Genomic DNA, 19,420 nt, shown 5'->3' with positions numbered 1-19,420 from the left:
AATAGCACAGCTTCAAGATGCACCAAAGCTTTTTAGGAACATAAAAACTAGAAGCAGGAGAGGGCCATTCAGCCCTTCGAGTCTGCTCCACCATTCATTTTGATCACGGCTTGATCATCAAATTCAATATTCCGATCTCCACTTCCTCCCCATATCCCTTAATCCCTTTTACCCCAAGAGCTATATCTGATTTCTTCTTGAAATCACACAACATTTTGGCCTCAACTACTTTCTATGGTAGCGAATTCCACTTCTTACTGTGTTTACCCCAGTCCAACGCTGGCATCTCCACATCACGTACTCCCGCATTCACCACCCTCTGGGTGAAGAAATTTCTCCTCACCTCAGTCCTAAAATATTTATTCCTTATTGTCAAACTATGGCCCCTTGTCCTGGACTCCTCCACCATTGAGAACATTCTTTCTGAATCTATAGAAACAGCCAATGAAACACTTTTTGGCACTTGCTCACTGCTATAATGCAGGAAACATGGCAGTTAACTTATGCCCAGCAAGCTCCCACAAAGCAATGTGATAATGATCAGTTACTCTGTTTAAGTCTTGCGAGTAGAGTAGGGGAATAAAATGTAGCTAGGACATTGGGGAAAAGTTCCCTTGCTTCATTGGGTGGGATTTTCTGGCTCTTCCTACTGGCAGGATCTTCCAGCTCCGCTGAAGTTGATGCCTGCTGTGGGTTCCCTGGTGGCGGGGTAGGTGAGCCTTGCAAGTTAACATTGACTTCGACAAGACAATAAAATCCTGCTGGCAGCCAATGGGTGAACTACCTCTGGCACAGGAAATCCTCCATGGGGTGGGGATGGCAGGGGGTGGGGAGGGGAGGGAATGGAAAATTCCAGCTGCAGGGTCTTCTAAATCCACTTGAGAGGGCAGCTTGGACCTTTTAGCAGTTTATCTGAAAGGGGCAGGGCGGGGAGGCGAGAAAGATTCTCTCCTAAAAGATGGCCTGAATCTTTTCTAAAATTCATTCATGGGATACGGGTGTCACTTGCTGGCCAGCATCTATTGCCCACCCCTAGCTGCCCAAGGGCAGCTGAAAGTCAACCACATTGTTGTGTCTCTGTCATCACATGTAGGCCAGACCAGGTAAGGACAGCAGATCTCCTTCTCTAAAGGGGCATTAGTGAACCAGATGGAATTTTTCCAACAATCGACAATGGTTTCATGGTCATCAGTCGATTCTTAATTCCAGATATCTTTCATTGAATTTAAATTCCACCAGCTGCCACGGAGGGATTTGAACCCAGGTCCTGGACTGTGTTGGACTGCCTGTGGAGAGGATAGGAGTATCTCTGAAGCCGATTTTCATTATTGTCCCTGAGTTTTCTGCCTGGCTTCTTGGATGGGATTTTCCAGCGGCACTTGCCCCAAAACTAGAAAATCTTGCCCAAAGTCAACGAACCTTTCTATTAGTTGAGTTTCTGGAATAATAGTCTAGCGATAATACCATCACCTCCCTATTCTTCAGGAGCAAATTCGATGAGCTGCCGTCTGAATCACCAGACAAAGAACAATTTGTTTCCCACTTCTGCTTCTGGTCCAAAAGAAACAAAAATTTGGACCCAAACACATTAAATGCATTCACAATTTTGTAGCTGTTACACCCAGGACAATTAATTTATGTTTTGCTTTTCCACACAAAACTGTGATCCAATTAAAAACAAATCACAAATGTAGAATTCAATTTTAAGAACATCTATTTCACCTTTTATCATTAGCGTACTTTTATGCAGCATACTATTGGGACACTTTGAGAACATCAGGCAGATATTTACAGATGCACCATAGAAAGCATTTTTTCTGGTTGTATCACAGCTTGGTATGGTTCCTGCTCTGCCCAAGATCACAAGGAACTACAAAAGGTTGTGAATTTACCCCGTTCCATCGCGCAAACCAGTCTCCCATCCATTGACTCTGTCTAACTTTCCACTGCCTCAGAAAAGCAGCCAGCATAATTAAGCACCTCACGCATCCCGGACATTCTCTCTTCCACCTTCTTCCGTCGGGAAAAAGATACAAAAGTTTCAGGTCACACACCAACCGACTCAAGAACAGCTTCTTCCCTGCTGCTGTCAGACATTTGAATGGACCTACCTTGCATTAAGTTGATCTTTCTCTACACCCTAGCTATAATTGTAGCACTAAATATTCTGCACTCTGTCGTTTCCTTCTCTATGAACAGTATGTTTTGTCTGTATAGTTTGTAAGAAACAATACTTTTCATTGTATGTTAATACATGTGACAATAACAAATCAAATCAAATCAAATATGCTGACACTGCATTGATTCGACTATTTTGTAGAGCTTAACTACTTTTGAAAAGAAAAAGAAAAAAAAATTGTCTTTCCGCAAAAGAACAAAGGTTGTATCAGGAGTGTAGGAATATAGGAACAGAATGAGGCCATTTTGTCCCTCTAGACTGTTCCGAGAGATATTGCGTTTAAGGGATGGTAAGGTGACCAGTTATCCTATATTTGGTCAATGTAATGTCTGGACTGAGTTGGGCTGCCTGTGGGGAGGACAAGTGATCCCCTAAGGCTGATTTTTCATTATTGTCCCTGAGTTTTCTGCCTGACTTCTTGGACCCGATTTTCCAGCCACACTTGCCCCAAAACTGGAAATTCTCACCCAAAATCAACGAACCTTTCCGTTGTCTGCCTTTTGCCTGCTATGATTCCCGTGGTGAGCAGAATGGAAAATTTGCCCCCTTGTCTGTCATAGAAATATTGTGTTCGACAAAGCAAGGGTTAATGTGGGGCTGGAGAACAGTACCACCCAAAGTATGAGGGCATTGACAGAAGACCAAATTGTGTGGGCAAATTCAGTCAGCATGAAGGTGGTTCCAAGTTTGGGCTCCAGTATGTATCTTGAGGGATAGGCAATAAATGCTGGCCTAGCCAGTGATGCTTTCATCCCAAGAATGAATTTTGAAAAAAAGATCCTCTTCATGAACCAACCCTTGTCTGCTCAGTGATAACAAGTGTCTAGTTCTGACGTTCCAATGTAACAATCATCATGGGAATAGGACAGAGTCAATGGAGCAGCTCATTTTCTCCAGCCCATCTTTTTCATGTGTTTTTATAGAACTGCCAGGCATTCTGAATACAAATTTGCCAGTGGGATATGAAGATTTTCAGGTCATAAGCTTCAAGGTCATTTACAAATGTTTGCATTAAAGTGCAAAACCTCACAATTCCTTCAAAATTATAATCATTTTATTTCCAGTGTGGATCTGAAATATTGAAATGCTTTGGGAGAGAGGCAGCAATGAAAGAACTTGAGGTGACAGAGAACAGTAATCACATGCTGTGTACATGAATCACAAAAGGAATAAAAACTCTTTAGCCAGGATTTTCCATATCCGCTACAGCGGGACTCTCGGTGGGTGGGGGGGATTCAACTGGCTAGCCAAAAATCCACTGACTTTCGACAGGGCTGGAAGACCCAGAATGGGCGAGGCTGGAAAATCCCGCCCTTAGTTCTTACAATTTGGGATGGGGGCAAGAGTTGACGTGACATCAAGTTTTGATGGGGTGATGCAGGCGATGGGTGGTAGAGGGGGGAATTCCTTCTCTATTCCCAGCTGCCACGGAAGGTCCCTTTGGCAGAGTCACAATGTCATCTGGTTGTAGAGCATTGTCATTTCCTTTCAAATAAATATGAGTGTATAAATATGACACACATATTGTGGGATGCCCCCCCACTGAGATTTTGTTCCCTCTCAGGAAACACGAAAGGTACTCTTGCTCATGACATTTCAACTTTTCACCCCAATTAAATTATCTTCCTTGCCTGCAAACAAAACCACTGATTTGAAGGACGTAAAAGTGCCAGTCAGATTGGTGGAGGCATCAGTGCATTCCACAGGCAGTGGACTTCTTCTTCTGGTGGTCACCATGCGGACAGGGCCATTTTTTAACCTGTATTCCAATCTTTTCCTACACCTAGCGGCGCACTAAGACAGACCTTCGTTTGCTTCCGTTGCTGGTAATTCCTGGAACAGGTTGCAAATTTGTCACCAGGGGTTCATAGCAATGAGGGGCACCACTCCATACCACCTGTGCCCAACCAGGAGTCTCTCCTGCTTTTACTGCCAACCACTGGCCCGTTAGGAAGGTTTTCGCAGCTTGACACTCAACCTGTTTGACCGCACTTTCCTTAACCATCAAGTCCTGGAGTCGGTGTCGACCCCGGAGCTTCCGGCTAAGAGGGAGGGTCACTACCCACTGTGTCGCAAGACTTTCTTCAACCTGTGTACGCAGTGTTATATGAGTATCCGGGATTATGACTGATATCTGCTGGGTGGCTTTGGGGGGGGCTCCTTGGGAGAAAACCAAACACCATGGAAGGAAATCAAATTATACAGAACAGAAGTCAAGTTACCTTGAAACTTGATGCAGTGGGTTCTCTCCTGTTAGATTGCAGGCAGGTGAACCACTGAAATCTCTCAATCAATAAGTTGAAAGAAAGTTTCTGCACTCGCTTGAATGCTAAGCTGCTCACAATGTTATAGAATCAAAGAATCGCTGCGGTGCAGAAAGGCGTCCATCGAGTCTGCACTGACCACAATCCCACCCAGGCCCCATTCCCCACCTGCTAATCCCCCTGAGAGGAAGGGTCAATTTAGCATGGCCAATTAGCCTAACATGCACATCTTTGGAGTGTGGGAGGAAACCGGAGCACCTGGAGGGAACACATAGACACGAGAGAATGTGCAGACTCCACACAGACAGACAGACTCCACCCAAGCCAGGAATCCCTGGCGTTGTGAGGCAACAGTGCTAACCACTGTACCTCCGTGCCGCCCTATGTTATGAGCACACAGCGCAGTCCATCAATAACTCGTATCAACTCGTAGCCTAACTCCTCAGGCCCCCTCTTCACCTTCTCAAGTTTCTCCTTCTGCCCACCCCCCCCCAACCAAATCCTGCCCACATACTTTCCAGCCACACCTATATACCCCACCTCCAATCCCCCCACCGCACCGCCTCCCCCCTCCCACCATACACCTGCCCTCCCCTGCACCACTCTGCACAGAAAAAAGACTAACATAATTAAAAATGGAAAGACACCAGGGGACAAGTCACAATATAAGGGCAATGCATCATAAGGGGCAACAAACATTCAATGTGAGCTGAATGAAAAGTAGCAGAGCATGGAGAAAAGGAGACATTTCCTCTCTTTCTCTCTGTCCAACCCCACAAACCCACCTCATCCATTCAATATAACATATTTATTTTGGGCTTTTCATGTCCTCAGGATCTTTCAAAGCACTTTGAAATACTATAAAGCATTTTCACAGCAATAATCTTACCGAGGCCAGTTTTCCGTCACCATCAACCTTTATTTACAACATGCTCAAAGTACCACTCAGCGACTGCAGTATGCAGGTCAGCCCTGACATCGTTCGACTGCCGGCCGGTTGGTTTTAAATATCCTCCCACCCGGCCCCACCACCATTTCCCCACCCACCCTCCCCGCTGCTTCTTCCCCAATGGGTGAACCTTCACTTGCGGAATGGGAGGGGGGGCTTGTATTCTACGAGGCCCATTGGGAAATCTATTGATGATTCCCCATTGCCATAACAGCCACTCTTGCACTGTAGAATCTGTTACCCAATGAGCAGAGCATTTGTGTCCTTTTAATGGTCCTGCAGCTTTTAATATCCAATAACCGAATGAAGTGTTGATCACACTTGGAGTGGCAACAGACATGAACTTTCTGTTGACTTGGTAGAACACTTGCTCGACTGTTGTTGCTTAACTTTATTGATTGACCTTTCCTGTACAGTTTATAAGGTTACATATGAGACATCTCCATTCAGTGCCACAAAGCCAAAGTTCACCCAGTCTTCACTCAGAACACAACCTGTTAATGCTAAGGATCAGTAATCTGGCATTCCTCAACATCAGCTCCAGGGCATTAATGCTTCCCTGGTGTGTGAGTGATGTTCGCTGCGGGAAAAGGAAACAGTAATTGCTGCCACGAACAGAATCTTCTGAGAAGTTTTGTTTCAGTAGAACTTTTTAAAATATTCGTTTGTGGGACATGGACTTCACTGGCTGGCCAGCGTTTATTGACCATCCCTGGGGCAGCAGAGGCTGCGGAATCACATGTAAGCCAGACCAGATAAGGATAGTAGATTTCCTTCGCTAAAGGACATGCGTAAACCAGATGGGTTTTCCTGACAATGGTTTCATGGTCGTAAGTAGATTCTTAATTCCAATTTTTTTCTTATTGAATTCAAATTCCACCATCTGCCTTGGCAGGATTTGAATCCGGGCCCCCAGAACATTAGTTGGGTTTCTAAGTTAATAATCTGGCGATAATACCAATCGGCCATTGCTTATCTTAAAGGTGAGATCACACATGTAGCAGTGGGAAAACCATGAAAAAATAGAAAAACAGAAACTGGTACACATGTGGGTGACCACAAATCTTCACAACAACTGATATCTGATCCATTGAATAGTCATTGGGGATTTTCTCTATCCAAATGGTCTATCACGCAAAGCAACCTATAACACTCAATCTCTTTTACTTTTGTACTGAAGTGGGAAATTCCAAGCAACTCAGAGTATAAAATGAAGAACTGGAATTACGCTATGGTTCGATAACCACAGTTTCTGACTCAAGCTGCCACTTTGTAGAAGTAATAAAATGTTGTTTTTTAATGCAAGCTATTTCTGGGATGGTTCTGATTGTAACCGAGTAGAGATACACTGACAGGGATTCTCCAGCCCTTTCTGTTGACCAGATTTTCCAGTCCCACTGAAGACGGCCCATGACATATTGCCCGGTGGCCTGGCCAGTGAGCAATGACCTCGGCAGGCCTGACCAATGTCGAGCCGATCCACTGCTGGAAAACTCGCACAGGGACCCGGGAGCTCCCAGGTACTGAGTTTGCTGATTACTATGATGCAGGCTTCTTCCCAACATTCTTGCCTTGCACCCTCAGGCAAAGCTGTTTTGATTAACAAACTCGCGCCTCCTATCAACTGCAGCGTGCAATCTTACAGGCGATGTGAATGAGGCACCATTCTACAGGATTATCATAGAATCAGAGAAGCATACAATGTTTACACCACAGAAGAAGGCCATTTGGCCTATTTTGTCAGTGCTGGCTCTCTGCAGGAGCAATTCCCTGAATGCCATTCCCCTGCATTTTCCCATTTTGGCCAATGATCCAATTCCCTTTTGAGTCCCCTGTTTGACCCTGCCTGCGTCACATTCGCAGGCGGTGTATTACAAATCCTAATCACTCGCTATCGAAAAACAGTTTTTCTCATGTCATAATTACTTCTTTTGCCAATTATCTGATGCGTGTTTCCTCTGATTCTTGATCCTTTCTTTATTGTTGTTGTTTGTTTCATTTATTAGTCACAAGTAACGCTTACATTAACACTGCAATGAGGTTACTGTGCAATTTCCCTTGTCGTCACACTCTGGTGCCTGTTCGGGTCAATGCACCTAACCAGCACGTCTTTCAGACTGTGGGAGGAAACCGGAGCACCCAGAGGAAACTCATGCAGACACGGGGAGAACGTGTGGCCTCTGCACAGACAATTATCCAAGCCAGGAATTGAACTCGGGTCTCCGGCGCTGTAAGGCAGCCATGCTAAATCACTTTGTCACCTTTCTGCCCATCGTCCCATCAGTTGCTCCCTATATACTCAATCGAGATCCATCATAATTTGAATATCTTTAGCAAATCTCCTTTCAACCTTCTATTCTCCAAGGAGAACAGTCCTAGCTTCTGCATTCTATCCATGTGAGTGGATAAGGAGAGGCTGGATAGACTGGGGCTTTTTTCTCTGGAGTGTAGGAGGCTGAGTGGTGACCTTATAGAGGTCTATAAAATAATGAGGGGCATAGACAAGGTAGATAGTCAATACCTTTTCCCAAAGGTAGGGGAGTCTAAAACTAGCAAACATAGGTTTGAGGTGAGGGGAAGTGATACAGAAGTGTCCAGAGGGGCAATTTTTTCACACAGAGGATGGTGAGTGCCTGGAACAAGCTGCCAGAGGTTGTAGTAGAGGTGGATACAATTTTATCTTTTAAAAAGCATTTAGATAGTTACATGGGTACGGCAGGAATAGAGGGATATGGGTCAAATGTGGGCAACTGGGATTAGCTTAGGGTTTTTAAAAAAAGTAAGGGCAGCATGGATAAGTTGGGCTGAAGGGCCTGTTTCTATGCTGTAAACCTCTATGACTCTATGACTCTATGACCCTAAGATTCTAAGTTTCTCATCCCTGGAACCATTCTTGTGAATCTTTTCCACACCCTCTCTAATCCCTTCATATTCTTCCTAATGTGTGGTGCCCAGACTGGATGCAATTCTCCAGTTGAAGCCAAAGCAGTGGTTTACACAGGTTTTACATAACTTCCTTACTTTTGAACTCTCTGCCCCTATTTACAAAGGTCAAGGTACTCTAACCATCATGCCATTTGAGCCCTGAGGGTTGACTTTTAAATGAGCTATATGGAAAAATTACCTTTCGCAGGCCACCAGTTATGGGGTCAACTTATACACAAGATCGACTTTTACATGAGTATATAGGGTAAATGCAAGTGATTTTCTTCTTTCTCTTCTTTGTTACATTGTTGTTTAAATAATCCCAGCACCTGAACATAGAGAGCAGCAGGCTGCTATCAGAGCAACAGCGGCTGGCGTGTGCCATTGTGAAGTGTGAGAAATCCTAGCCATCTATTATAAATGGTGAAAAATGAACACTGGTTAAAGCTCTGTGGGGCCTCAAATCAGATCACTGTACAAGATAATCAAAACAGAGTCAACAATGACACTGCTGCGTCATTCAAAAGTCAAAAAAGCCCTCAGCGTTCAATTATTTATTAATCTGTGTTTGTATTTAAATTAAACGTCTGGTACAAGCCATCAAATCATTGCAGTCTGTGGGCTGTTCTTATTACAGGGCTACGGACAAAGTGCTAGGAAAGGGGATTAGAACATATTGGTGCTTGACAGCCAGCGCAGACATAATGGGCCAAAGGACCTCATTTTATGCTCTAAATGAGTCTATCGCTGGAATCTTATCGCCTCACCTTCCCCGGAATCAGGGCAGTGTGGCCTGCAGAACAGACTTCTCCGTTGGCCTCAGGCAAGATCTTACGAGCCTTGGCCGGCCATGCCAGTAACATCAGGGCCAATGAGTGGGATTTTACAGCCTCGCTTTCCGTTGTCCGCCTCTCGCCTGCAATGATTCCATGGCAGGCAGGGCAAGAGAATTCCTAAAGTTTAACGTTTATTTATTAGTCACAAGTAAGTAAGGCTTACATCAACACTGCAATGGAGTGACTGTGAAGTTCCCCTTGTTGCCATACTCCGGTGCCTGTTCGGTTCAATGCACCCAACCAGCGCATCTTTCAAACCGTGGGAGGAAACTGGAGCACCCGGAGGAAATCCACGCAGGTGAGAACATGCAAACCCCTCACAGACAGTGACTTAAGCCGGGAATCGAGCCGGGGTCCCTGGCGCAGGAGGTAGCAATGCCACCCTATGCCATCATGCCACCCTTGGTGGTAGAAATTGTGGGTTTGAAAGGTGCTGGTTGAAGGAGCCTTGCTAAGCTGTTGCAGTGGATTTTGTTTCAGTAGAACTGCATATTGGTGATGGTGGGACTAAGGGGCAATTTAGCATGGCCAATGCACCTAACCTGCACATCTTTGGACTGTGGGAGGAAACTGGAGCACCTGGAAGAAAGCCACGTAGGCACGGGGAGGAAGTGCAGACTCCACACAGACAGTACCCAAGTCAGCAATTGAACCCGGGTACCTGGTACCATGACACAGTGGTGCTAACCACTGTGCCACACATGCGCAATGTGTATGTTTAACAAGAAGAGTGAGGGAACCAATTTAATGACATGCTTCACTTTTTTGCACTTGTGATCATAGACTTAGGGGACATAAATATAAGATAGTTCCAAATAAAACCATGAAGGAATTCAAGAGGAAACCCTTTTCTCAGAGGATGCAGAACTTGCTACCACAAAGAGTAGGTGAGGCAATTAACACAGATGCATTTATATGAAGGGTAGGTTAAGTGCACAAAGGAGAAAGTAACTGGAGGCTGCAGTTTAATGAAGAAAAGGGCTGATTAGCTCCAAAAACAGAAAGAGATAACTGACAAAAAAATGCCAGGGACAGGAAACCATCTTGCAGCTAGCCTCATCTTCTTCACCAACTGCACAAACACACAGGTAGGAGGAAAAGTTGCGACTGATGGATCATACAGAAATAAAATCTCCTCGTGAGGTTGAGAAATCGTCCACAGTCCAAAATGGAATTTCTCCCTCTTGGCTGTGACAAAGCAAAAAGTAATAGGTTAGCACTGCTGCCTCACAGCGTCAGGGATCCAGCCTCACAGCTTCAGGGATCAATTCCAGCCTTGGGCGACTGTCTGTGTGGAATTTGCATGCTCTCCCCGTCTCTGGGTGGGTTTCTTCTGGGTGCTCCGGTTTCCTCCCACAGTCTAAAGATGTGTGGTTTGGGTTGATTGGCCATGTTAAATTGCCCCTTAGTATCCAAAGACGTGTAGAATCACAGAATACTACAGTGCGTAAGAGGACCTACAGCCCATCAAGACTCTCCGATGCATGAAAGATCCTGACCTGCCCATCTAATCCCAAGCACTTGGCCCAGGTTTAGCCTATAGATGTAGTTTAAGGGGATTAGTGGGGTGAATATGTGGGGTGATGGGGATAGGGCATAAGGATGGGCCTGGGTGAGATTCTTTGTTGTAGACTCGATGGGCCGAATTTCGCAATGGGATTTGAACCCATCCTGAGCACTCCCCCGTGTTAATTACATTGGATTCGAAAAAGGGGTTGCTGCCATTTTGTAAATGCATCCCCCAAACCTCCAAACACCAGTTCTTCCTTTGTTTGTGTTTGAGAGAGATAAAATTAACCTTTTAGAGCCTGTACCATGTCCTGCCTAGGAATGTGGAACAAGTACACCAAGGCGCAAACCCAGATTGACCGTGTTCAAGTCGATAGCGCTGGTAATGTTTTAGCACAGGTACAGCTTAGGGTGCTGGCAATAATGATGGTGACGAACTACAACTGGATAGTCTAATTAAAGACCCGTAGAGGTTGGAAAGCTATGAGGTTAACGAGATGGGATGCAGGGTATATTTATACAGGGGTGAAAAGCGGTGGTGAAACAAAGTTGCTGGTAGGAAAAAAGGAATTGAAGATCAGACAGTTGGAGCCAACCTCCGCTTGTTAGATAAGAATAAAACCAAGCTGTACGTTTCAGCTGGGCTCATCGGTAAGTCATCATTTCAGTTTGACCCGGATGAACCTTGATCTCATCTGCCCACTGGTGAGAGACGCAAACCAACTGCGCGTGAAGTGAATGCCAGGCTCTGCCCTCTTCTTCTTAGGCTGAATGAGCAACGTAGATAGTTAATGTGAACAGCCAAACAAGGATCCAAGCACTCAGCGAGAATTGCACGCTTGCTCGCGGCTTTCAATCACAGGGACCATTTCACTCACGGAGGGGGCTTTTTCGTTTTTGGTTTCCGTTTCGACCAGTAATGACGCTTCCTCTTGTCAAACGCAATTAAAATATGGGGAGCAATCCATCATCTGCAGACTCAATCCTAACCACTTCCCCATTAGCGTAACAGTGAGAAGAAAATGACCCAGATCCTTGCTTCCTGTGAAGGAGAGGACGGATGCTGTGTGAGAGAGAGGAGCAGGGCACTGCAATGTGCACTCAGTGAAGAGGAAATGATGTGACCCAGCAGGAGCAGCCTGGTGTGGCAGGAAGCCTCATGATTCACTTCTATCTGTAAGCACTTTCCGAACTGAGGCTAAGCACACGAGAAAGGTTCTGCAGCAGCACAATTTCTGACCATCAATTTACTTCCATTTTATCCTTATTTGCATAACTATAGGTCATGATGTATATGCATAGGTATTCTTTAGAGTTCAAAGCAGTCGCTGTGGCCTTAATGGCTGCAATTTCCTCAGTGGGCATCGAAAAAACATTTTCTGGGATTCCGGCAGAGCTTGTCAGATATTGAGCCAAATTCCTCTACAACCCAGAACTAACTCTACGATTCAGCAACTTTCATTCACCTTCATTAATCATGAGCTGTGCAGTATTCAGCTTGGGTGGATGAATGGAGATGATATCTGATTCTAAGTTGAAGTTGATTTATTAGTGTCGCCCGTAGACGGACATTAACGCCACAGTGAAGTTCCTGTGAAAATCCCCTAGTTGATGCACTCCGGCGCTTATTCGGGTAGACTGAGGGAGAATTTAACCAGTGCATCTTAAACCAGCACGTCTTTCGGACTGTTGGAGGAAACCGGAGCACCAGGACGAAACCCACGCAGACACAGGGAGAATGTGCAGTGACCCAAGCCGGAACTTGAGCCCGGGTCCCTGGTGCTGTGAGGCAGCAGTGCTAACCACTGTGCCACCGTGTAGCAATGAATGGTTATGACCTCCAGCTTTGGCAGAAGATGCTTTCCATTCATCCGTAAAGTACCAAAAGCAGTAGCTAATATATTTATTTCTCACTGAGGAACTACCTTCCCTTGAATCGCAGTTCTGTTGATTTATCAATAAGTGCAAACATGTTTAGATGACTGAAATGTTGGACTGTCAGTCGCTGCTATAATCAATTGTGCTCGATGATTCCATCGATCCATTACAGAGGGCATTAATTTTCATGCACAAGGCACTCCCAAAACACATGGTGTGTGTGATAAGTAATAGCTAAATAAAATGTTGTCTGTACGAGTATTAGTGACAGATCAGCCACAGTTTAAATGAGCGTGCAGCTAATCAGCCTTGCTAAAAACTCAAACGCTTTGAATAAACACTGTGGTCTATTTTGAGAATGGTGTCTATTCTGTAGTTACAAAAAGCCCAAAATATGCAAACAAACTGTCATATTACATCAGCATGTTGTGTATATGCAAGCCACACATAGCAACTATATAATCACTGTAGCAAGTTGGGAGTGCAGAGTCATGAATTTTGGAATAAAGTGCTCCTGGTGTTCCAATTTCTGTTTTTGGCAGGAAGCAGGTGTTAGCAGGAGTGATGCTCACTACCCCTAGATACAATGCAGAGATGACCACAGAGGCTGCCCAGTGCAGAGGCGGGCTAGCTGAAAGGCACTCCTTCATATTCCGGGACAAAAACAGCTCCAAATCTTCAGCCCTCAAAGCCGTTCATTCCCTCCACACATTCCTCATTCACTATCCCTGCCAACTCATGCTACCTCAGGCCCCCACTCACTCCCCCATGGATCCTTATTCCCTCCATGCCAACTTATACCTCTTTAGCCACCGCCCATGTCTCCTTATATTCTCTAAGTCAACTTAGTACCAAATCATGTGAACCACTACTCTTTTCCCTTACAATTTCAATGCCAACTCTCCCAAAGTCCACCATAGGCAGACCTCAGGATCCATGCTTAGATAAAATAAAATAAAAGTTCTTGGTGTCCATTGTTAACTTCACGATTTAAATGAAACACTCTCACCAATAAAATGCCATTCACTACTTTTAAATTCCTTCAATTTCACAATCCATGTAAAAAGACAGTTATTTCAAGTACTTAATCCCTTTAAGTGAATACTTTTGTTAATTTGCAGAGCAGGAGATTTAAATGTCCTGACAGTTCAAATGGGTTTATCCACATTTTACATGCATTCATGTCTACTTTTAACAATTGCAAAGGGCATGACCTCTTGCAAATGGCTTCTCCAAAATGTATTGGTTGGCCAATTCAAAGGGATAGCTCATTAAAGAGCTCCTGCAAATTTAGGCCTTCTCCTAACAATTGTAAAGTCCATGAGTTATGTTTTGGACATCCCTTTGTTGAAAACTTACATCTGCAGTTGCCTTCGTGAGCAATGGATGAGCAAACCACAACCTTCCCTCACTTTTCCCCTGCTGAAGAAGGTGAGTGCCAGACTTGGGAATGAGAATTGGGACTCTGGCATTATTTTCCTTTATTGTTGCTAGGTCAAAACCCTGGAACCCCTTACCCAACGGCACTGTGGATGTACCACCAATGCAGGGATGTCAAAAGGCGGCTCCTCACCACTTTCTCAATAAAGAGTGGGCAATAAAGATTGATCCAGTCAGTGATGATCACATTCGCCAACAACTGGTAGAGTTGTGGGAGGGATGGAGGTTAGAAACCCAGCTGCAACTTCCAGTCAGGAAACAAAAGACTTGACATAATGTCCACTGCTTGTTTTAGGAACTGCTAATGGTGAAACTAAAAAGATTTTTATATGGCCAAAATGGTTACTAATTTGCGAAAAAAAAAGCCCTTGTTAAGCTAGATAAAATGACCCACTTCTTTTAGCTTTGTACGGTTAGGTGATGTCAAGAAAATTCTCTGCATGAACCCAGTCGCACCTGCATAGAATCATAGAGTAGCTACAGTACAGAAAGAGACCAATTAGCCCACCGAGGCTGCAGCAACAACAATCCAACCCAGGACATATCCCAGCAACCCCATGTATTTACCCTAGTGAGTCCCCCTGACATTAAGGGGGATTGGCCATGCTAAATTGTCCCTTAGTATCAGGGGGACTCACTAGGATAAATGCATGGGGTTATGGGAATAGGGCTTGGGTGGGATTGTGGTCAGTGCAGACTCGATGGGCTGAATGGCTTCCTTCTGCACTGTAGGGTTCTATGATTCTATGAATCCACCTAACCAGCACATTGTTTGACTGTGGGAGGAAAGCGGAGGAAACCCATGCGGACATGGGGAGAACGTGCAACCCCACACAGACAGTGACCTGAGGCCAGATTTGAATCTGAGTCCCTATGGGGCTGCAGTGCTAACCACTTTGACGTCGGCACCTTGTCTTAACTTGAGCCGCTTTGAGTGATGCTGAAGAAATAAATATCCAAAAGAGTGAAATATCCAGTGTGGATTTTGAGGGAAAATGACTCGCCCTGCCTTCGCCTTGCCTTTCGCACATATCGCACAACCACACTGGGAGCATGTGATCTCCAAAACATTTTAGAAATTATAACAGGAGCAGAAGAAAATTTGTTCGGAGATGATTTACAGTGTCATGAATTACAAACTCACCTCTGTGACATCCATGACCTTAATGGCTGCCAGCTGTCCCGTCTTGACATGACGGCCCTGTAACAAAAGCAGCAAACTGTGAGCTGGGAGGAAGAATTCTTGTGTATTTTGCTGATAGGTTAACAATACTTGTGTTCACAAAGTCTATCAATTTAAAGTTTTACTTTTGAACCACAGTGCTGGTATTATGTAGCAAATCAATCAGTTACTTAGTGAAGTACAGTTGCCCATTATGCTTGATATAATTAAGTTTCCTAGTAGAAATAATAATTGCATTTAACGGGATATTATTAAATTGTGGTTCCCAGCAGCGCAGAGAACTCTGGGTTGGAGACATTTTATGTTGCAGTGAGAAGGACCTTGAAATGAATGAGTTGTTTGAATGAATCAACTTTCATAGTCACAAGATTATCTTCGATTATATACACTGATGACCCCTCCAACTTGGTTGCATACAGTGACACCATTACTCTCTGCCAGAAAGGGGATGTTTGAGAAATCCTCTTGTCTAGGATTCCTGGAGATCACGTGGTTCGAAGTGATTCCGAAGGGTTTTACACCCACAGGGCAGAAGTTTGGCGTGTCCTCCCCCTGCTGTGAGTTTGATGGTGGTGGTGGGGGTGGGGGTATTTGATGAGATGAGAGTCTAGCAGGTGGGGATGGCAGCAGCTTCTTGCCCTCTCCCTAATTAGGTCCTTGGCATGAAGGGCTCCGGGCATTGTGGGGAGGTGATGGTCTAGTGATATTATCGCTAGACCACTAATCCAGAAACTCAGCTAATTTTCTGGGGACCCAGAGTCCCCAGGATTCGTGAAGTGTGAACTGCTGTTTCCTTCACATATTCTTGTAACATTGTTCTGGTGAGATGAAAAGTAAATGTGCCACTTTTCATCAAAGAGGCATCACTACTGATCAAGGGACCTGGCATCAGGAAGAAGCTCAGTGGGAGCCACCCCACTGCCTTGTTGCCAGCTCACCTGCTCCAGGGACACTTTCTGCCAGCATTCACCTTTGCCTTGACCCATCCTCGAACCATGGTCTCAGGCGGGTGTAGTACCAACAGCAGCCACCATCTCCACATTGGTGCTGCTGAGTACAGAAGAGTTGCTGGTCATTGATTGGCCAACAGCACACAGCAGGCAGGATCTCTACCACCAGGGTCCATGATCCCGGGGAGAGATCCGCTGCCAGCAGATTAAATGCCTCAGTGGAATAGGACACAGTGGGTCCTGAAACGAGATGTTGCAGGGCTCTCACTGACTCTCTAGTGGTGACTGAGTTTCCCATCACCTCCATAGGATTTTGTCCATAGTTTGTATATACAACTATCCTCCACTCACTGAAATTTGGTGGAGAGGTTCATAGGAACCCTATATTTGCAGAAAGAGGCACTTCGGCCCATCGAGTCTGCACCAACCACAATCCCACCCAGGCCCTTACCCCATATCCCTACATATTTACCCACTAATCCCCCTAACCTATTCATCTCAGGACACTTGGGGGCAATTTTAGCATGGCCAATCAACCTAACCCGCACATCTTTGGGCTGTGGGAGGAAAGCGGAGCGCCTGGAGGAAACTCACACACGAATGTGCAAACTTCACACAGACAGTGACCCAAGCTGGGAATCGAACCCAGGTGCCTGGAGCTGTGAAGCAGCAGTGCTAATCATTGTGCTATTGTGCCACCCTTATCCTGCATTGATTAACAGATTTAGTTTCAGGAGTGATATCTATTGCATGTCGCAGACAATCTTTTTAAATCTACTCTGTTATCAGAGTGAATAGAATTCACTTTGAGAGAGAGATAAAGGATTTTACGGCCTTGTTCGTCCTGAAACTGTAAAATCCCGCCCGAGGTCAATGGATCTTACAGTTGTCCACCCCTCGCCCACTCCAATTCCCATGGTGGGCGAGGTGGTAAAATTCCAACCCAAGTGTTTGCCATGTCTTACATCTCACTCCCATCCAATCCATTGGCTGACACAGTGGGTGTGAATCAACACCACTAATTTAACAGGGATAGAAGTTCCTTTGATTAAATGCTTTCTTCAAAAAATATTATTTCAGATGCATGAGATGAGCTCATTGATCTTGTCCCTAACTCCATCTCTTCCTTGATTGCTCATTCAGGATGAAACAGGCTGTAGAGAGAATCCTGTTCCATCTGCAGCTGAAGCCCCATATCCTAATTATCTTCAAATCCACTTACGCCCTCAGCTCAAACCACACCCTCATTGTTGCTTATTCATGTTTACAATACTGTTCTTTTTGGCTTCTCAATTTTGACCTTCACTGGACTCATGTCGTGCTGTATACCTTTGTCTTATTACACAAAATAAAGAACAAGTGATGCAAACCCACACCAGTGTCTCATCATATTTAATTCAAGCAAGATGGCATTTCTAATCTCAGCAAGAGCCCTCACAGCTTTCCTGTAGAGAATCTGACTGCCTCCTCACAACTCTCCCAGCCTTCATTTTTACTTTATTATGAAATGAAGAGGCTGTTTCAAAGTTTAAGTTTATTTATTAGTATCACAGGTAGGCTTACATTAACTCTGCAATGAAGTTACTGTGAAAATCCCCTAGTTGCCACACTCTGGCGCCTGTTCGGGTACACTGAGGGAGAAGACAATGCACCTAACCAGCACATCCTTCGGACTGCGGGAGGAAACCGGAGCCTCTGGAGGAAACCTACGCAGGCACAGCAGAGAACGTGCAGACTTCACACAGTGATCCAAGGCTGAATTGGAACTCAGGTCAGTGGTGCTGTGAGGCAGCTGGAAGTGTAGACAGAGTCAATGGGTGGGAGGTTAGTTTGAGTGATAGATTGGGCTTCGTTCAGGGCTCTTTGCAGTTTCTTGCGGTCTTGGATAGAGCAGGAGCTGTACCAACCTGTGATACAACCAGAAAAGATGCTTTCTATGATGCATCAGTAGAAGTTGGCGAGAGTTGTAGTGGACATGCCAAATTTCCTTAGCCTCCTGAGAAAGTAGATGCATTGGTGGACTTTTCTAACTATAGCATCGGCTTGGGGAACCAAGACAGGTTGTTGGTGGTCTGGACATGTAAAACCTTGAATTGTTGAAGGAGCTGATCAGAACTATTAAAGATCCAATGAAACTCTTCAATAAATTCATCAACATCATTTGCGTAGAAGTGTGAAAGCCACTTACTGCCTCCTAATTAGTACAAGAGCCAATAATCTCTGGGCTTTGCCTGCTAACAAAACCTTGAGGCAAAAAACCCCGCCACATTTGGAGCAATAATGAATCTTCTGATATTTAGCTAGTTGGCGGAGGAGTTGTGGAATGTTTGCACACAGAATGTTTTAGTAATTCCACTCGGTGGAAAATTAAAAATCCAGGAACAGAAGGGGAGTAAATCAGATTTTCAGAGTGCTGCACTGTTCTTAATTTGGAGGACCACCTTCCCAGTGAAATTCCAGCTCTGTTAGGTTTCTGCCCTTGCAAGGGGTCTGTTTAAATGAAAACTCAATCCCCTCCAACCTTTTCCCTGCTCTCTTTTCCATTACTTCTTCAATTTTTTTCCCATTTCTCCCCCAGAAGAGAGGAATCTCGAGAGATTGTGATGACACTTGAATGTCTTGGCTTATCTCCATTCCCTGACTGATAAAATTCAGTCTTTGCTTGAAGTCACCGGCAGGAGGGAAACGCAAATATGCAATAAGCAGCTTAGGTTGTACAGATATGCCATCTTGAAGCATGGGAGACCATGTATAAAATTAGGGAACCAACCCAACCAGTCACAACTTGGGCTGTCACTAAGCTGCATCTTTCCTGTCTGATTTTGGAGTATTGTGTCTAATATGGGCACCGCACTGTAATCATTTCATAAAATCCTACATCACAGGACGCCATTTGGCCCATTGAGTCTGCACCGACCACAATCCCATCCAGGCCCTATCACCCTAACCCCATGAATTTACCCTACATTATCCCCGACACTGACGGACAATTTAGCATGGCCAATCCGCCTAACCTGCGCATCTTTGGACTGTGGGAGGAAATGGGGGCATCCGGAGGAAACACATGTAGACACGGGGAACGGGCAAACTCCACGCAGACAGTGACCCAAGCCAGGAATAGAACTCGAGTCCCTGGTGCTATGAGGAAGCAGTACTAACCACTGTGCGCTGCTTTAGGATGGAGGCAATGCTTTGGTGACAATGTAGAAAACATATTGTTTTCTACATTGATATTGTTGCTGAAAACGATTCCCGGCTTGGGTCACTGTCTGTGTGAAGTTTGCACATTCTCCTCAGGTCTGCGTGG

At 45.0% G+C, this 19,420-nt stretch overlaps 1 protein-coding gene across 1 annotated transcript in view; it reads right to left on the bottom strand.

The window, feature by feature from the left end:
* The window catches only part of LOC145342331 (mitogen-activated protein kinase kinase kinase kinase 4), a 281,028-nt gene that overhangs the window by 186,288 nt on the left and 75,320 nt on the right, over positions 1 to 19,420 (bottom strand). The window contains exon 3 of the mRNA XM_080187822.1: positions 15,125 to 15,181. Coding sequence (XP_080043948.1) covers positions 15,125 to 15,181 — 57 coding nt within the window. The remainder of the gene's footprint in view (positions 1 to 15,124; positions 15,182 to 19,420) is intronic.

This window comes from Carcharhinus amblyrhynchos, chromosome 4 (assembly GCF_965287045.1).
Source record: "Carcharhinus amblyrhynchos chromosome 4, sCarAmb.v2.hapA, whole genome shotgun sequence".
Lineage (NCBI taxonomy): Eukaryota > Metazoa > Chordata > Chondrichthyes > Carcharhiniformes > Carcharhinidae > Carcharhinus > Carcharhinus amblyrhynchos.
Note: the sequence above shows the minus strand (reverse complement) of the source record. Positions and strands in the feature narration are given on the sequence as shown.